General features: G+C 46.7%; 1 protein-coding gene across 1 annotated transcript in view; it reads right to left on the bottom strand.

The window, feature by feature from the left end:
• The window catches only part of NPR1 (natriuretic peptide receptor 1), a 71,367-nt gene that overhangs the window by 11,189 nt on the left and 38,857 nt on the right, over positions 1-21,321 (bottom strand). The window contains exons 3-10 of the mRNA XM_069949994.1: positions 20,909-21,019; positions 19,083-19,218; positions 9,245-9,336; positions 9,024-9,162; positions 7,053-7,137; positions 4,606-4,726; positions 1,937-2,011; positions 1,668-1,745 (exon numbers count right to left, since the gene is read on the bottom strand). Coding sequence (XP_069806095.1) covers positions 1,668-1,745; positions 1,937-2,011; positions 4,606-4,726; positions 7,053-7,137; positions 9,024-9,162; positions 9,245-9,336; positions 19,083-19,218; positions 20,909-21,019 — 837 coding nt within the window. The remainder of the gene's footprint in view (positions 1-1,667; positions 1,746-1,936; positions 2,012-4,605; positions 4,727-7,052; positions 7,138-9,023; positions 9,163-9,244; positions 9,337-19,082; positions 19,219-20,908; positions 21,020-21,321) is intronic.

Below are 21,321 nucleotides of genomic sequence, written 5' to 3'. Positions count from 1 at the left end.
AAAGGAACGATTATCGTTTAGATTCGAACGATTTAACGATAATCTGAACGATCATCGTCCGGAGGAATAGGGCCCTAAGGCTCTTTGACATAGGCTGCTGGGCCTGATGTCATCTTCTGGTGCTAGATGATGAATATAGCCATGTGCACCAGCTGGAACTGGGTGAGGTGAGTGACGGCAGGCATTTGGGAGTAGCCAGACACCTCTTCCAGGGGGGCACAGACATGAAACAGGTCATTCTAATACATCAGAACATAGAATATGGCCCCGGCGTCACAGGGATGACTTCTTGACTCTAAAATCTCCATGACTGTGAAGTGCAGGTATTTTATTCAGTAGGGTAAGGCTCATGTGTTGTTGGTTAACGCTACACTTCTCTCGTATGCAGCGTATGACATTCGGGTATTACTGCAACACATACATATGGATCGCGGTCTCATCTTCTCAGTGATGGATTCTGGACGTTAAATGCTGAGATAATTCCCGATTTAAGCATCCACCGCGCGCAAGGGGGAGGGAGGCAGACGCAGAAGAGCCGCTCAGGCTGAAGACTGCAAATATTAGTGAAATGTCAGCGCTGGTTCTGATGAATATTGGGGCAGAGAAAATAACATTATCTAGAGGTTTTAAGAAGCCGGGGGGAGAGAGGACACCATGAATGCTAAAGACAAGGACTGAGACGATACCAGAATAAGGAGGCAGGAGGGTGAAAGACGTGGAGACGGAGAGAACAAACTATGGATGGCAGCCCATCACAGTACACAGCATTCTCCTATTATTCTATCATTACAATAAAGGATGCCGCCATGAGTCACATTTTACTAAGATTTTCAATTACATTTTGTTCAATTAACTTTCTGTGTCCTTCCGTGATTGAATGCATGGCAGCTGGATTTTGTATCATAAACATTCAGATTTATGAATATAATGACAGCGAAGACTGACACAGAAGCAGAACAATGGGAGAGGGAATATATGGGACATAGCTCTAGACAGAAACGTAGCTTTTCGTGCCAGTAACCGACCCCCTTGGACCTTAGTAGTCGACCCCAAACATCTGTCACTTCATGGATAAATATAATAAAGAATTACTACAGCGGCCTTTATTTCCAGGTCATAGTTGAAACGTAGCTGTAAATGCTCTAAATTTGAATTGCCATAACCCATTACCAGTAACCTCTGGGTTAACAATGTTGTAGATTGCATATTTGGCGAGGCAGAAGCACAGCCAGTTATCTGGATATTAGGGTTCTCTTCTGCGCTCTCCAGATGAGAGATGTTATTGTCACCACTTTACTGCCTAACAAGTGACAAGCGTACAGATTAGCAGGCTGTGGCTGTCTCTTTTCGAAGACTGTTTAGACGCGAGAGAGAAGCCGTGACCGAGTAACTCAGGTTAAGTGGAGGAGAGCAGAAGGGTAGAGCCAGCTTTCACAATAAAAATGACAACAAGAGAGCTGTTTATGTTCAACAAGAACAATTCTGTGGTGTCAGCAGCAATTCCCGAGACTTGGAGCCAAGGATGTGTCGGAGCAGAGACGGCTCCCAGATGCCAGTGTAAAGAGGAACCGAGGAGAGGAACTAGGGATGATTGGAGGAGAGGCACGACACCACATAACTGGACAACCAAGCAGATAGACAACATAGACTCACAATACAATGCTTACATGCTTTAGTTCAAACAGGACTTTGCGAGTCAGTTCGATCCGTTTCCGGTTGATGTACTTAACAGCAACGATGTTACCCTGCAAAGGAGAAGAGGTTAAAATGAAATAAGATCCAACCACAAAATAACATCCCATTAGAAGGTTACAGCTCATCTGAGATTGCTCCCTGGAGACCTATATTGAAAGTGCTTTGTCTCAGGAGAGCCAAGATATCACGTTAATATTTGTTCACTTTTTACACTGGCAGTGGTGGCATCAAGTATTCATACCTTGAAATATGCCGTCTTGGCAAAGATCTGGAACTGTCCTTCTGTGGTGAGCAGAGATCCATAATTGGAACCTCTCTAGAGAGAAAACAATATTAACAGTGATAAGTATAGACAGCATGAACAACTGTAAGAACTGTGCGCAGAAGGTGTAAAGGGATAAGAGTAAAGGCAAGGAATAAACAGATGGGAGTGAGATGATAACTCAAAGTCCGAGAATAAGGAGATGTACAGAAGCTGGAAAAGAAATCTAGTGTAAGATGATGAAGAGGGATGTTCACTAAGTCTGGCCACAGACGTAACATGGATTGATAAGCTTGGTCAAGTGCAGCTTTTAGAACATTGAAAAAATAAATCCATAAAGAGTAAAATGCGTCAGCCCGAGCCTCCGAATAGTGCTCAGTAAATGTTTTTGGAAACTTCGGCTAACATTCGGTGAGTTTGCGATACCATCTGTACATGTTGACATACGTTGTAGATTATGGCATGAAAATAGTAACAGAGCAAACTGAGTAAAGACATGTTTTACTTTTGTGACTAAGCTGCGGACGGAGGTGAAGGGAAGATAAGGAGGGAAAAGTTTAACTTGGATTAGAAACAAAGAAGAGAATTAGCGCGAGAGGGGAATTTGCCAATGATGATCTGTAGATATAGAGAAGGCAAGATAAAGAATGAATAAATGATGGAGGTGACAAGTGAAGACAGGGTGAACTCAAGAGTTCTTAGATGGCAAGAAGAAATGTCATAAACAGGGTAATGGAGAAGACCTGGGAGAGAATAGGTGAATGAAGGGAACAGTGGTGGCCACATGTGGGGACACTTGGCTTGTAGACATGTATATGAAGGCTGGATGGTTAAACCATTAAAAGAAAAGAGATCCAACAAAACACCATACAATTAACCTGAACAAGTACAGCCAGTGGTTCCTGGTTTAGTGTTTTGTGATTCTCGGTCAAAGAACGGGGCTGGTAATCCCAAGAGAAAACCACACAGCGATGTCTCTACCGCCACCATCAGCTGGCTGTACTATGTTAAAGGAGGGATAGGGCTTCCTCAATAGGACACTTGTGTTTTAAGCTTTAAGGGTTGTCATCACCTCAATAGCGGACCATTTTTTTTTTTACCAAGGGTTTCATCTCCCCAAATATTACATTACAGTTTCTTTACTCAAACATATGTAATGACACTGCATACCAATATAAATGGAATATTTAGGGGAAGCTTCCGGTAATCCTCCTATTGAAGACATACAGTAGGATGTAAAAACAAGCAGATGCACTTAGTTGGGTTCTGTGTTTTGTGTTGAGTTTGGTGGAAGTTGCCCAATAGATGTCCAATTTAGGTGGTTAAGACCAAGTTACTTGGTCTTATACAATGGGACTTTTACAAGGCCTAGAATGTAGAACTGACTTTGGCTACGGGGAGAATGGTGGCTCAGTGACTACTGGTTATAGGAAGGCTTAGTGGTTAGCATTGGGGTCCTGGGTTCATATCACACCAAAGACAACATCTGCAAGGAGTTTGTATGTTCTCCCTGTGTTCGCGTGGGTTTCCTCCAGGTATTCCAGTTTCCTCCCACACTCCAAAACCACACAGATACGGGATATTAGATAATGGGACCGATATGAGCTACGTAAAGCGCTGCAGAATATACTGGCCCTATATAAATATAGGAATTATTCTTATTATTTCTACAAAGATTCCATTGCACAGTGGTTGGTGAATTATGTTCTACATCAAAGAAATCTTCCCTGACTTAGGTCTAATCTTAGCATCATCCATATTCATCTCATCAGTTTCGGGCACACAACGCAAATTTGCATCTTTTCTGTGATTTCCTAGAGAAAAGGCAAGCCCAGCCGTTATGAGTGTAACAATGGTATCTTTTATTAGAGGGCTCAAACAAAAGAGAGAATGGATACAGGCAATACAAACAGGACGTCAACATAACCCTTAGCTTGGCTGCCTGCACAACTGCATCCAAGCTGGGTCGAAACCTAGCCAAAATAGAAATTTTGAGCATGCTTGGGTTCGTCGGAACTTAAGAGTGCAACATTTGATTATCGGTGGCTGCTGAAGATGCATGCAGCCCTAGGGAGTACTGGAAAACATGGATACATCCATAGGCTAGCCATTCGGAAGAACCTGAGCATGCTCAAAGTTTGCTCAACTCAAAAGTTCTATTATCTTCAAGGATAGGTTCATGCCTCACCACCCATCATGGTACGCCCTGCCTCTACGTCTAACTTACTCTATGCTAGCCATATGGGGATTTGCTGGCCACTACTTCATCACCAGTATTCCAAACCTATGCAATACCCTGCCCTTTCCATTAGTAGCAGGATTACAGTTGTATCAATCACCAAATCTGATGCCAAACTACCTATCGGCAACTACAAAATCATTATATCTTCTTGGACATTAAGTTGAATCTATATATCCTCTGTCTCCTTTCATATAACTGCTTAGCCAGCTATGACTACAGGATATCACACACTACTGCACAAGTAAGAAGATGTCCGTACTGGACGTCTGATAGAAGGATAACATAGTCTTTCTACAACCCCCTCCACACGCACACTCTAGAGGAGAATTCAACTGATATGGTTGCTGTGCCCCATACTGTGACCAGGCTGGTAGTCAGGCATGCAAGATGCTTCTGGCCCAGTTACCAGTGATAGTGTGAGCTTGCTGCCTGCTCTGCGGAGGTTTTTCTCCATGTTGCTTGTCTGAATGTCCTCCCAGCGAACTTTCCACAGCTCTGCAGCCAACTCTTTCTCCAAACGCAGCTTCCTGGGGAGAGAAAGGTAAAGGTGTGCTTCATGGTCGTCACACGATCACATGTTTGCTTGATAGTGGAGCATGTATTGGGCAGGGAGCTCTGGCGGCTGATAGCCTTGGGTGATATCATCAAAGTAAATAGGAGGAGGAAGCTTATAATGTATTGCGTCTCATTTATCACACAAGGTCAAGGCTTGTTGACTTCAAAGGCGAAAGCTTGTGCAACTTTGGTGTGACACATCTCCCTATGAGTGCATTCTTGTGTGTCTTTGGTGTTACACTTGTATTCATGTCTGGTTGACCGCTATTTCCCTAAATGTAACTACAGTAGACAGTCCCTCTGGAAAGCTGGTGTGCTAGGAGTATTCTGGGGAATAACGTTATGTCATTGCTTGCTGTCACTACTATTAAGCCGAGTCCTGCTAAGGGTCCTATTCCATGGAGCGATAATCGGCCGAATCGGCCCGATTCTGCTGATTATCACTCCGTGGAATAGAGGCAACGATCAGTCCATGATCGTGTCATCGACTGATCGTTTGTTTAGGTTCAAACCTAAAATCATCGCTGCGTGGAACAGCGATGTGCGGCGGGCGACCGACGATTCCGCAAGCACCATACTTTACCCAAGCATGTTGCAGGTCTTCTCCTGGGCTCCTTCTCCCTCCCGGTCCCGCGTGCAGCAGCAGCTTCGGTGCGGCCTGTCTTAGCTAACAGACCGCTCAGCCAATCACTGGCCAGGACCACCGCGGCCAGTGATTGGCTGAGCCTTCTGTCAGCTCAGACAGGCCGCACCGAAGTTGCTGCTGCGCGCGGGACTGGGAGGCAGAAGGAGCCCAGGAGAAGAGGTAAAATATGGTGTTTAAACAAGGGCTGCAAGGACATCGGTAACGATGTCCCTGAAGCCTTGACTAAAAGATTATCGGGCCACGTAGTGGGCCCAGTAAACGAGCACTGATTTAGCAGATCGGCGCTCGTTTACATTATTGATTGGGCCCCCATCGGCCCGTGGAATAGGGGCCAAAGCATCACCTTTACGGTTGGCACCAGGAATTACATACTCAGCAATTCAATGACTGAGGTGGGAAAGTGCTTCTGCCACTGATCAGCTTCCACTTGCTAATTCCAGAAGTTCTAAGCATTACAACCGTGCTCCGTGACATAGGGCTAGTGAAGAAGGTATAGGGTTCTTTTTTCTTTATACCACTGGCTAGAGCAGAATTATGCATAGAGGTTAATCCCGGAATTCCCCTTTAAGCTGGTCATACAGCCGATAGTTATCTCTCCCAATCCTCAGTACACTTGCAAAGTTTACTGCATGTGTACTGAAAGGGGAGAGAGGGAAAAGCTGCTGCCAGACCCCCCTTTCTCTGCATACCCCTCTGTCCCCTTCCACACTGCCCCATTCCAAATAAATCAGTCTCTCACTGGACTCCTTGTCCTCTCCAAACTCCTTTTTCCCCTCCACTGGTCTTCTCCAGACCTCTGTGTCCCCTCCAGAATCATCTATTCCTTTACATACGCCTCTGCCCCTGAAGACTCATTTGTCTCCCTCCACAATGCTATGTTCCACCTCTGTCTCCCCTGTCCCCTCCTGGTTCCTCTATCCCCTCCAAACTCTGAAAGTGGCATCTTATGTCATTGAGAGCAATAGGAATGGCCAGATGAAATCTAACAGGCTTGATCCGTCTCTACCCAACATTTTGTGAAGTTGTTGGCTTCAGCTGGCACTTATCTAACGCATAGACAAGATTAACATTAGTTGTGTAGAATCACCCTATGAAACAAGCAAGACATGGGGAAAAGGCATAATACCACAATAATATGCTTACAATATAAATTCTGTACAGTAACTGTATTGAAGAGACTTGGTGCACTCATCGTATAGGAAACCATCACCGGATAGCTGTATATTGGCCGACTGTATATTCACACTATACACAGTGCTATTGTAAACATCTTTCTATTTCTCCTGCCCACTGGCTGAATATTACCCACTATCTCAATACATCCTAATTATTGCTTCCAAAATCTACAGCTCTGACCAGCAGCTGCTCTCGGGATCGCTCCTTAATCCTTGTAATTCCCCCCCCACCCTTTTCGATTTTGAAAGCTGAAGTCAAGCAGCGGTCTCTTCCAATTACAGCTCTCATGGAAACAAAACGCAGGTCTGGAGGCTCTGAACGACACATCCCCTCCCTCTTGTCTACCAGGATCCTCAGAATCCCAGTTTTCAATTAGCAGCTACAAGGCCATGGCAGCGGGAAGTGGAGGCGAGCGAAGTAAAAGGAGGTGAAGTTGGTCTATTTAGGGGTAGTGGGAGATGAGGAAGGAAGGATACCTGTATATGAAGATGGCAGAGACCGCGATGGCCAGGAGGATGAAGCAGATCACTATCGATGTGACCTCCAGGATGGAGAAACTGGCTAATAAAAAATACAGGAACCATTAGGGAGGAATCATGTCAATCCTCCTACGATGGCGACGGAGGAGGAATCACATCTCCAAACATGCAGTAAAGTCCATCAAATATAAGACATCTAAGACATCACAAACATCAGTACATATACAACCTGTTCCTGCATAATAACTCAGTACGTGTCCAACTCTATAACCAGTGACAAAGTCTGTACATACACCTGTGCCCATGCCACTCCTGAGACACATAATGAAATCTGCACATCTTCCACACAGAGTATACAACTGTAGCATGATATACAGTTACACATTCAACATGCCCAGCAACATGATGAATAATTGTCCAACAGGGAGAACATACAGAATGATATATATAACGTGATAGAGTCTAACACAGAGAACTTACTGTGATATTGACATAGGGAACTCATAAATGCTCACTTAAAGGAGAAGTCCAGCGCATGGGTCCGGTGTCCTCCTCCAGTTCCCGGTCCCCCAGACCCGGGTCGGGACGTGTCAGGCCTGGTCAGCCAGTCACTGACTGAGAGGGGAACCTGCTACTGCCACTGACTGGCCGAGCAGGCCTGAGGACAGCGGACCCAATGCATGTTGTTATGTACAGCCACCTCCTCCCCGGCTCTTTTGAAAAAAAAAGTCTGACCTGGACTTCTCCTTTAAAGCGAATGTACCACTTTGCATACGTAAAAAAAAAAAAAATCATATTGCCTGGTCAGCGCCGCCATCTAGATCCCGGGAGCATGGTCCATTGTCCATTTTTCAAACCACCGCTCAGTTCCCACCATCTGCGCCGATCTCTCCATCTGCAATTAGGTGTGCTTGGAGGCAAGTCCTGTGCACTGATATCGGTGAACTAAGGATTCTGGCCCGCCTGGGCCTAATTGCAAATGGATGCGCCGCTGCAGATGGCGGGAACCGGGGGGTGGTTTGAAGAATTGAGTTCATTGCTACGATCTACACGCCAGTGCTAACCAGGTGATTTTTGTACACCAAGTGGTACTACGAAACCTACATATAGCACAAAGAAGATGCACAGTTTTTATTGGCTAACATGGAGAACGTCACTGCTGCCCAATATGGGAACACTAAACTAATGAGCAACAGTGATGTGCCCAGCGTGAAGACCTACAATCCATATAACCTTAACAACCCTGCAATGATGCACACTATTCATGTGTCCAATACAACAAAACAGACCATTGAAGATACGAGTGAGTGACCGTTGTGAATTGCCTGCTATAACTCGCCCATAACTTGGATACATGCCTTTTTGACCTTTCCTGCAAACTCTGTAATCATACAGAAATGCGCTGCACAGGTTATTTCCATGGTGACCAGCGCTAGGCCAGCTATCCATGACCCGCCTGTCAGATCAGAGCCTCGCTTTGCATTAATAAGTCCAGTTTCGGCATGGAAAAGACTGAGAGATCGCACTCTGAAGATGCATCAGTTCATGGAAACGCAGACATTTATAAACAATTCATGGTCCAAACTTTAACTTTATGGCTTATAATGTGAAGAAACCCATTACATATAAGCCCCCGAATCCTACTGGATTAGCAATAATACACGATTTGGCAAATTTGCCGTCAAGGCATCTGGACAGCTGGCTGCAACCTACAATGGTCTCCAGGTTAGTTATCATCCAGACATCCTAGGAAACTTCTAGTAGCCTGACATCACACAATGACCTATAGACTTTGAGACTTTCTCTGGGTGGGGGGTGTCTTCATCCTAAGACAGATATACAGTTCCAGATATACAGATATACAGTATCCCACCTGGATGTAACCCTCACTAGAGTCCCTTATTGGAATAGGGAGAGATATCCTGGTAACTAATGGAGCCCCAACATGGATGCCCTTGTGCCACTCACTTTTCTTGCAGGCTGGATTGTTGTTATCAAATCCACAGGGAGGGACGTCAAGTGGTGGGACGCCATTCCCCGGCCAGTGAACCTCCTTCCCTGGCTCCTTGATGATACTTCTCAGGGTCCCATTGTAAGTTGCCACAATCTAAAAGCGAAATAGATTCATCTGTTATACACATGAAGACGTTTGTGACTCGGAATCTTAGCAGGTTTTTTGTTTTGTGTACCTGGAAAATTCCTGTGCTTGGCGACATGTCCCAGAGGGAATAGTCTGTTTCCCGGTCACCATTATCATCTATCTTCATGAAGCCGGACACCCCTGTAACATGGCAGAGCGGGTAAGAAACTAGATGTTCATTAAACAATGGCTGAATACAAACAAGAGAAAAGCAACCATCCTGAGCAACTCATCTGTCTCCACAGCTCCAAGGATCATAATACTGAGGGTCGATGAGATCGAACATGCCAGAAGGATAGACGGCTAGTTATAACAGTAATACTGAATGCAGACGAGAGGGAATGTAATCATAAGAACGTCGATGAGGGGAGAGATAAAGGGACAGTAATAACTGTGACACAAAGAGATGAGGGGACTCTAATGAGTGTGGCACACAGGATAAATGGGGGACGCTAATGAGTGTGGCACACAGGATAGGTGGGGGGACGCTAATAAACATGGCACACAGGATAGATGGGGGACACTAATGAGTGTGGCACACAGGATAGATGGGGACACTAATAAACATAGCACACAGGATAGATGGGGACACTAATAAACATGGCACACAGGATAGATGGGGACACTAATAAACATGGCACACAGGATAGATGGGGACACTAATAAACATGGCACACAGGATAGGTGGGGGGACAGTAATAACTGTGACACAAAGAGATGAGGGGACACTAATAAACATGGCACACAGGATAAATGGGGGACGCTAATGAGTGTGGCACACAGGATAGATGGGGGACACTAATGAGTGTGGCACACAGGATAGATGGGGGACACTAATGAGTGTGGCACACAGGATAGATGGGGGACACTAATGAACATGGCACACAGGATAGATGGGGGACGCTAATAAACATGGCACACAGGATTGATGGGGGACGCTAATGAGTGTGGCACACAGGATAGATGGGGACACTAATAAACATGGCACACAGGATAGATGGGGGACGCTAATGAGTGTGGCACACAGGATAGATGGGGGGACGCTAATAAACATGGCACACAGGATAGATGGGGGGACGCTAATGAGTGTGGCACACAGGATAGGTGGGGGGACGCTAATGAGTGTGGCACACAGGATAGATGGGGGGACGCTAATAAACATGGCACACAGGATAGGTGGGGGGACACTAATGAGTGTGGCACACAGGATAGATGGGGGACACTAATAAACATGGCACACAGGATTGATGGGGGACGCTAATGAGTGTGGCACACAGGATAGATGGGGGGACACTAATAAACATGGTACACAGGATAGATTGGGAACGCTAATAAACATGGCACACAGGATATATGGGGGGGACACTAAAGAACATGGCACACAGGATAGATGGGGGGATGCTAATAAACATGGCACACAGGATAGATGGGGGGACACTAATAAACATGGCACACAGGATAAATGGGGGACGCTAATGAGTGTGGCACACAGGATAGATGGGGGACACTAATGAGTGTGGCACACAGGATAGATGGGGGACACTAATGAGTGTGGCACACAGGATAGATGGGGGACACTAATGAACATGGCACACAGGATAGATGGGGGACGCTAATAAACATGGCACACAGGATTGATGGGGGACGCTAATGAGTGTGGCACACAGGATAGATGGGGACACTAATAAACATGGCACACAGGATAGATGGGGGACGCTAATGAGTGTGGCACACAGGATAGATGGGGGGACGCTAATAAACATGGCACACAGGATAGGTGGGGGGACACTAATGAGTGTGGCACACAGGATAGATGGGGGACACTAATAAACATGGCACACAGGATAGATGGGGGACGCTAATAAACATGGCACACAGGATTGATGGGGGACGCTAATGAGTGTGGCACACAGGATAGATGGGGGGACACTAATAAACATGGTACACAGGATAGATTGGGAACGCTAATAAACATGGCACACAGGATATATGGGGGGGACACTAAAGAACATGGCACACAGGATAGATGGGGGGATGCTAATAAACATGGCACACAGGATAGATGGGGGGACGCTAATAAACATGGCACACAGGATAGATGGGGGGACACTAATAAACATGGCACACAGTATAGATGGGGGGACACTAATTAACAGGACACACAGGATAGATGGGGGACGCTAATAAACATGGCACACAGGATAGATGGGGGACGCTAATAAACATGGCACACAGGATAGATGGGAGGACGCTAATAAACATGGCACACAGTATAGATGGGGGGACACTAATTAACAGGACACACAGGATAGATGGGGGACTCTAATGAGTGTGGCACACAGGATAGATGGGGGGACACTAATAAACATGGCACACAGGATAGATGGGGACACTAATAAACATGGCACACAGGATAGATGGGGGACGCTAATAAACATGGCACACAGGATAGATGGGGGGATGCTAATAAACATGGCACAGAGGATAGATGGGGGGATGCTAATAAACATGGCACACAGGATAGATGGGGGGATGCTAATAAACATGGCACACAGGATAGATGGGGGACGCTAATAAACATGGCACACAGGATAGATGGGGACACTAATAAACATGGCACACAGGATAGATGGGGGACACTAATAAACATGGCACACAGGATAGATGGGGGGACGCTAATAAACATGGCACACAGGATAGATGGGGGGACACTAATAAACATGGCACACAGGATAGATGGGGGGACACTAATAAACATGGCACACAGGATAGATGGGGACGCTAATAAACATGGCACACAGGATAGATGGGGGGACACTAATAAACATGGCACACAGGATAGATGGGGGGACACTAATAAACATGGCACACAGGATAGGTGGGGGGACACTAATAAACATGGCACACAGGATAGATGGGGGGACACTAATAAACATGGCACACAGGATAGATGGGGGACACTAAAGAACATGGCACTTAGGATAGGTGGGGACACTAATAAACATGGCACACAGGATAGATGGGGACACTAATAAACATGGCACACAGGATAGATGGGGGACACTAATAAACATGACACACAGGATAGATGGGGGACACTAATAAACATGGCACACAGGATAGATGGGGGACGCTAATAAACATGGCACACAGGATAGATGGGGGACGCTAATAAACATGGCACACAGGATAGATGGGGGGACGCTAATAAACATGGCACACAGGATAGATGGGGGACACTAAAGGACATGGCACACAGGATAGATGGGGGACACTAATAAACATGACACACAGGATAGATGGGGGACACTAAAGAACATGGCACACAGGATAGATAGGGGGACGGTAATAAACATGGCACACAGGATAGATGGGGGGACACTAAAGAACATGGCACACAGGATAGGTGGGGGGACACTAATGAACATGGCACACAGGATAGATGGGGGGACACTAAAGAACATGGCCCACAGGATAGATGGGGGGACACTAATTAACATGGCACACAGGATAGATGGGGGACACTAAAGAACATGACACACAGGATAGATGGGGGGACACTAATTAACAGGACACACAGGATAGATGGGGGACTCTAATAAGTGTGGCACACAGTGTAGATGGGGGACTCATTGTGATACACAGGAGACAAGGGGACACTAATGATAGTGACTTCTAACAAGGAGGGGACACTTATCACTGACACACAAGATGAGGATGCAGTAATGACTGACACAAAGAGATGAGGGGACTCTAATGAGTGTGGCACACAGGATAGATGGGGGACTCTAATGAGTGTGGCACACAGGATAGATGAGGGGACTCTAATGAGTGTGGCACACAGGATAGATGGGGGACTCTAATGAGTGTGGCACACAGGATAGATGGGGACTTTTTATTGTGCTACACAGAAGACGAGGGGACACTAATGATTGTGACATAAGGATAGGAGGAGACACTTATCACTGACACACGACATAAGGGGGCAGTAGTGACTGAAACAGACATGAGGGGACAGCGTAGGTGAGAGGACACTAATGAACATGGTACACGGTAGATGGTGAACTCTAATGAACATGGCAACATGATTCTGACACATGGGAAGATAATGTGTGACGGATGGTGACATAGAGAGATGGGGGGACACTAATGACTGTTACACAAGAGGAACTAAGGGACGCTAGTGAGCATGACACACAAAAAGATGAGGCGACACTAACGACTGTTACACAAGAGGAACTAAGGGGACACTAATTACCGTGACACGCAGAGAGATGAGGGGACACTAACGACTGTTACACAAGAGGAACTAAGGGGACACTAATTACGGTGACACGCAGAGAGATGAGGGGACACTAACGACTGTTACACGTAGAAACATTATTTTAAGTCCTAACATTTCTGCACATAGATCTCTGGATAAAGGGTTAATCCCACATACTCCATGCATCCCCCACAGTGGGGGGCAGCCGGAATGGCACACAGCCATCACGCGTGTTTGAAGTAGCTGGTAATGAAGGGATAATTACCCCGAATAGGACAATTATGCTGAGAACCAAAGGATTGAAAATGAGCTTCAATGTGATTCAGAAATCCCAGATGCAGCAGAGGAGATGATAACACCGATTACACCGCCCGGCACCGTCAAAAGGTGGCGGCACCCACCGCCCTTACTACCCCCCCACCTGTGGCTCTAGAGCAGGGGGCCACACAATGACAGGATATATGTCACCGTATAACAAGGAAGGTAGGAAGGATGCTGTAATGGCAGCTCTATAGGATCTCCTCCATCTCTAGAAACAGAACTTAAATGTGGAATGGAATATTTGACAGCCTGACAGATGCCATCGCCTTTGGGGGGATGTGTTCTAAGAAGAAAGGATCAGAGAACATAATAAGAGGCCGGCTGGCATTTGGTAGATGAAGGATGAAAGGCGTAGAAAAGATCAATGTCCTGTGGTTCCTAATGGATCAGAACTAGCAGTGACGGTCTCTGATGACCACTGATCAAGACTTTTAGGAACATCACGAACCTTCCCTTATACAGCACAGATGTCAATGCACAAAAGGTGAGGACTAGAAAGGACTGAAAATCCAGAGGGAGAGACCCAAAGGTGAGGGAAGAGATCAGGATCAAGACGTGGAGTAAGAAGGACAAGACCCAAAGAAGAGGAACAACATTGGGATCAAGACAAGGAGAAAAAAGGAGAAGACCCAAAGAAGAGGAACGACATCGAGATCAAGACGAGGAGTAAAAAGACAAGACCCAAAGAAGAGGAACGACATCGAGATCAAGACGAGGAGTAAAAAGACAAGACCCAAAGAAGGAGAACAACATTGGGATCAAGACGAGGAGTAAAAAGACAAGACCCAAAGAAGGAGAATAACATCGAGATTAAGACGAGGAGTAAGAAGGACAAGACCCAAAGAAGAGGAACAACATTGAGATCAAGACGAGGAGTAAGAAGGACAAGACCCAAAGAAGGAGAACAACATCGAGATCAAGACGAGGGGTAAGAAGGACAGGACTCAAAGAAGAGGAACAACATTGGGATCAAGACGAGGAGTAAGAAGGACAAGACCTAAAGAAGGAGAACAACATCGAGATCAAGATGAGGAGTAAGAAGGACAAGACCCAAAGAAGGAGAACAACATCGAGATCCAGACGAGGAGTAAGAAGGACAGGACTCAAAGAAGAGGAACAACATTGGGATCAAGACGAGGAGTAAGAAGGACAAGACCCAAAGAAGAGGAACGACATCGAGATCAAGACGAGGAGTAAAAAGACAAGACCCAAAGAAGGAGAACAACATTGGGATCAAGACGAGGAGTAAAAAGACAAGACCCAAAGAAGAGGAACGACATCGAGATCAAGACGAGAAGTAAAAAGACAAGACCCAAAGAAGGAGAACAACATTGGGATCAAGACGAGGGGTAAGAAGGACAAGACCCAAAGAAGGAGAACAACATCGAGATCAAGACGAGGGGTAAGAAGGACAGGACTCAAAGAAGAGGAACAACATTGGGATCAAGACGAGGAGTAAGAAGGACAAGACCTAAAGAAGGAGAACAACATCGAGATCAAGATGAGGAGTAAGAAGGACAAGACCCAAAGAAGAGGAAAAACATCGAGATCAAGATGAGGAGTAAGACAAGGAGTAAGAAGGACAAGACACAAGGAGATCCAAGCTGCGGGATAGCTTCAGGCTTTTATAACATTCTATGAACGATATCGGCTGATTGTTTCAATCATTTGTCTTTCAACATGTGGAAAGACAAATGACAGTGATAGCAGAAATATGCTGCCGCCGCTTCGCGGGACAGGGGGATCCTCTATGGGCTGCCCGGATGATCTAGTGATCTCCCGGGCGGCCTCCCCTGCACCTCCCCGCGGCCTCCCCTGCACCTCCCGCGGCCTCCCCTGCTCCTCCCCGCAACCTCCCCTGCGCCTCCCCTGCACCTCCCCGCGGCCTCCCCTGCGCCTCCCCGCGGCCTCCCCTGCGCCTCCCCGCGGCCTCCCCTGCGCCTCCCCGCGACCTCCCCTGCGCTTTCCCGCGGCCTCCCCTGCACCTCCCCGCGGCCTCCCCTGCACCTCCCCGCGGCCTCCCCTGCACCTCCCCTGCACCTCCCCGCGGCCTCCCCTGCACTTTCCTGCTGACAGCTCGTTTGCTCCTCAAGTTGCCCTGTGTAATAGGGGCTTAAGGGGTATAAAGCTGAGGAGGTTGTGGTAGAAACACATGCCATTTCTTCAAGGAGGCAAAACAGATCATGACTAATTAAAGGGGTTAACGGCCTTTAAAATTATTAAATATATTTCTGACCTGTTGAATTGTGCCGCTGACTGCAGATCCGCTATTTCCAAGAGAAACTTGTCTCATCCGTGGCCAGTGAATGGCTGGCTCTACCGAGAGGAGTTTGTCTCGGAAGTGGTGGAGCTGCAGTCAGTGGGGGACACCACTATAGGGGTACAGTATTTAGGGGTGTAGTATTTAGGGGTACAGTATTTAGGAGTATAGTATTTAGGAGGTGTAGTATTTAGGGGTATATACACACTAACACTACACATCATACACACTAATACTACACATCATACACACTACAACTACACATCATACACACTACTACTACACATCATACTCACTTAAGTGTATGATGTGTAGTATTAGTGTGTATGATGTGTAGTTGTAGTGTGTATGATGTGTAGTATTAGTGAGTATGATGTGTAGTATTAGTGAGTATGATGTGTAGTAGTAGTGTGTATGATGTGTAGTAGTAGTGTGTATGATGTGTAGTTGTAGTGTGTATGATGTGTAGTAGTAGTGTGTATGATGTGTAGTTGTAGTGTGTATGATGTGTAGTATTAGTGTGTATGATGTGTAGTAGTAGTGTGTATGATGTGTAGTAGTAGTGTGTATGATGTGTAGTATTAGTGTGTATGATGTGTAGTAGTAGTGTGTATGATGTGTAGTAGTAGTGTGTATGATGTGTAGTAGTAGTCTTAGTGACGTTTCTTAATGTATATATTGGTTTTCATTAAATTAGGCAGATAAAGACAGTGGAATATGAAAACTTATGCTCGCAACAGTGGGGGTTTATTTACAGTGATAAACGGTACATATTAGTATCGTACTGTACCAGTATTATAGTCCAGCAAATGACCAGATAACATGGAATGACCACAAAAATGGAGAGCCGGCGGTCCAATCAGCTCATCACATCGACATCATCTATGTTTCCCTACGCGGGAGATGATACACTGTGTAAGTCGCAAAGGCGTTACCATGATTCAGTGGTTCTCACTGGTCAGAGTTACCGGTCAGCGGACTTGTCTCCAAATAAACCCCCACTGTTGCGAGCATAAGTTTTCATACTCCACTGTCTTTATATGATGTGTAGTATTAGTGTGTATGATGTGTAGTATTAGTGTGTATGATGTGTAGTAGTAGTAGTGTGTATGATGTGTAGTAGTAGTGAGTATGATGTGTAGTATTAGTGTGTATGATGTGTAGTAGTAGTAGTGTGTATGATGTGTAGTAGTAGTGAGTATGATGTGTAGTAGTAGTGTGTATGATGTGTAGTAGTAGTGTGTATGATGTGTAGTAGCAGTGTGTATGATGTGTAGTATTAGTGAGTATGATGTGTAGTAGTAGTGTGTATGATGTGTAGTATTAGTGTGTATGATGTGTAGTAGTAGTGTGTATGATGTGTAGTATTAGTGAGTATGATGTGTAGTAGTAGTGTGTATGATGTGTAGTAGTAGTAGTGTGTATGATGTGTAGTATTAGTGAGTATGATGTGTAGTAGTAGTGTGTATGATGTGTAGTATTAGTGTGTATGATGTGTAGTAGTGTGTATGATGTGTAGTATTAGTGTGTATGATGTGTAGTATTAGTGTGTATGATGTGTAGTAGTAGTGTGTATGATGTGTAGTATTAGTGAGTATGATGTGTAGTAGTAGTGTGTATGATGTGTAGTATTAGTGTGTATGATGTGTAGTAGTAGTGTGTATGATGTGTAGTATTAGTGTGTATGATGTGTAGTAGTAGTAGTGTGTATGATGTGTAGTAGTAGTGTGTATGATGTGTAGTATTAGTGTGTATGATGTGTAGTAGTAGTGTGTATGATGTGTAGTAGTAGTAGTGTGTATGATGTGTAGTAGTAGTAGTGTGTATGATGTGTAGTAGTAATGTGTATGATGTGTAGTAGTAGTGTGTATGATGTGTAGTAGTAGTGTCCCTCGGCCAGTGTTACCTCACACTGTAGTAGTGTCCCTCGGCCGGTGTTACCTCACACTGTAGTAGTGTCCCTCGGCCGGTGTTACCTCACACTGTAGTAGTGTCGCTCGGCCGGTGTTACCTCACACTGTAGTAGTGTCCCTCGGCCGGTGTTACCTCACACTGTAGTAGTGTCCCTCGGCCGGTGTTACCTCACACTGTAGTAGTGTCCCTCGGCCGGTGTTACCTCACACTGTAGTAGTGTCCCTCGGCCGGTGTTACCTCACACTGTAGTAGTGTCGCTCGGCCGGTGTTACCTCACACTGTAGTAGTGTCCCTCGGCCGGTGTTACCTCACACTGTAGTAGTGTCCCTCGGCCGGTGTTACCTCACACTGTAGTAGTGTCGCTCGGCCGGTGTTACCTCACACTGTAGTAGTGTCCCTCGGCCGGTGTTACCTCACACTGTAGTAGTGTCCCTCGGCCGGTGTTACCTCACACTGTAGTAGTGTCCCTCGGCCGGTGTTACCTCACACTGTAGTAGTGTCCCTCGGCCGGTGTTACCTCACACTGTAGTAGTGTCCCTCGGCCGGTGTTACCTCACACTGTAGTAGTGTCCCTCGGCCGGTGTTACCTCACACTGTAGTAGTGTCCCTCGGCCGGTGTTACCTCACACTGTAGTAGTGTCCCTCGGCCGGTGTTACCTCACACTGTAGTAGTGTCCCTCGGCCGGTGTTACCTCACACTGTAGTAGTGCGGAGGGTGTGAGGGTCACAGATGCTTCCTGTACGTGCAGGATCCCTGTGCTGCGTCACGCTGTATTATGGGATTACAGCTCCGGAGTCTTATCGCAGTCATTCAGCAGGTATGCCGCCCATTGTCTGGAGACGTGTCAGGATATCCAGCAGCTCCCGCGTTATCTGGTCAGGACAGCGTATAGAGCGGCAGGGGTAGTTACTGGGGTGTACACGGGGGCAGATCTATTACTGTAGATGTCCCAGAATTCTCCATGTTATTCCCCACAGTTATTATCCATCAGACAATACAGGGGGGGTCCATGGATGGGGCGCTGATAGGGTTCCCTTTAGCTGCAGTACCGCACACAAACTGAGGACAGGAGTGGCACTGTCTCTGGAAGAAAGCAGCTACAGGAGGTAGAGACCGGCAGCACTTACCGTAGTAGGTCCGGTTCCACATATGATGGGTGATGGCGGAGGCGTTCTTCATACTGTACCCCTCTGCCCTGGTGTCATTTACAGCCTGAGCGTAGAGCATGACCGAGTCATAGAAGGCAGCTGCCACTGTATTCATCTGTGAACAACACCAACACTTAGTGAGTGCACTCACCACAACACTCACACTTACTGAGTGCACTCTCCAGAACACCAACACTTAGTGAGTGCACTCACCACAACACTCACACTTACTGAGTGCACTCTCCAGAACACCAACACTTAGTGAGTGCACTCCCCACAACACCAACACTTAGTGAGTGCACTCCCCACAACACCAACACTTAGTGAGTGCACTCCCCACAACACTCACACTTACTGAGTGCACTCCCCACAACACCAACACTTACTGAGTGCACTCCCCAGAACACCAACACTTAGTGAGTGCACTCCCCACAACACCAACACTTAGTGAGTGCACTCCCCACAACACCAACACTTAGTGAGTGCACTCCCCACAACACTCACACTTACTGAGTGCACTCCCCACAACACCAACACTTACTGAGTGCACTCCCCACAACACCAACACTTAGTGAGTGCACTCCCCACAACACCAACACTTAGTGAGTGCACTCCCCAGAACACCCACACTTAGTGAGTGCACTCCCCACAACACCAACACTTAGTGAGTGCACTCCCCACAACACCAACACTTAGTGAGTGCTCTCCCCAGAACACCAACACTTAGTGAGTGCACTCCCCACAATTCTCACACTTACTGAGTGCACTCCCCAGAACACTCACACTTCATTAGTGCACTCCCCAGAACACTCACACTTCATTAGTGCACTCCCCAGAACACTCACACTTCATGTGTTGCACTCCCCAGAACACTCACACTTCATGAATGCACTCCCCAGAACACTCACACTTCATGAGTGCACTCCCCAGAACACTCACACTTCATGTGTTGCACTCCCCAGAACACTCACACTTCATGTGTTGCACTCCCCAGAACACTCACACTTCATGAGTGCACTCCCCAGAACACTCACACTTCATGAGTGCACTCCCCAGAACACTCACACTTCATGTGTTGCACTCCCCAGAACACTCACACTTCATGAGTGCACTCCCCAGAACACTCACACTTCATGAGTGCACTCCCCAGAACACTCACACTTCATGTGTTGCACTCCCCAGAACACTCACACTTCATGTGTTGCACTCCCCAGAACACTCACACTTCATGCGTTGCACTCCCCAGAACACTCACACTTTATGAGTGCACTCCCCAGAACACTCACACTTCATGCGTTGCACTCCCCAGAACACTCACACTTCATGCGTTGCACTCCCCAGAACACTCACACTTCATGCGTTGCACTCCCCAGAACACTCACACTTCATGAGTGCACTCCCCAGAACACTCACACTTCATGCGTTGCACTCCCCAGAACACTCACACTTCATGCGTTGCACACTTCTTTGCACATTGTCTTTGCACACTCTGAATTCCAAGTAATTATAAAGCACCTGTGCGCCTCCAGTGTGACACGCACCCTTCATCTCCGCACACTCATTATGGTCTCGGCACTCGGCACTGACGTTGGAACACGTCCTAGATTTAATCTCTTTGTCTTTTGCCCACGGGCCGGTAATGAAACGTTTCCTGGTGACGCACACAATCGCCCATCAGACCCAAGTGGTGATTTACTAAGCAGGAGAATGATGCCCCCCCCTACCACCACACACCCCAGGGCATCCTGGGTAATAAGACATAATGGGGATGCCCTTCCAGAAGGGGTGCCCCGGGCCCCACTCACCAGAGTGTTCTCCATAGTGTAGTTGTACTTGTGAGCGTAGTTGCGCAGGTCGTGAAGGAACTCCTTGTACTCGGGGTTGTCGGGCTCTTTGATGGTGATGATCATCACTGCCTGAGCGGGAGACACAACAGTCACTGTGATACAGATTATAGGACGAGAAGCAGAACACCGAGACCCAACATTGGTGATAGTCATCACTGCCTGAGCGGGAGACACAACAGTCACTGTGATACAGATTATAGGACCCGGCGCAGAACACCGAGACCCAACATTGGTGATGGTCATCACTGCCTGAGCGGGAGACACAACAGTCACTGTGATACAGATTATAGGACGAGAAGCAGAACACCGAGACCCAACATTGGTGATGGTCATCACTGCCTGAGTGGGAGACACAACCTATCACTGTGATA

Source organism: Dendropsophus ebraccatus, chromosome 13 (genome assembly GCF_027789765.1).
Source record: "Dendropsophus ebraccatus isolate aDenEbr1 chromosome 13, aDenEbr1.pat, whole genome shotgun sequence".
Classification (NCBI taxonomy): domain Eukaryota; kingdom Metazoa; phylum Chordata; class Amphibia; order Anura; family Hylidae; genus Dendropsophus; species Dendropsophus ebraccatus.
The sequence above is the reverse complement of the archived record's forward strand: the minus strand, read 5'-3'. Positions and strand labels throughout refer to the sequence as shown.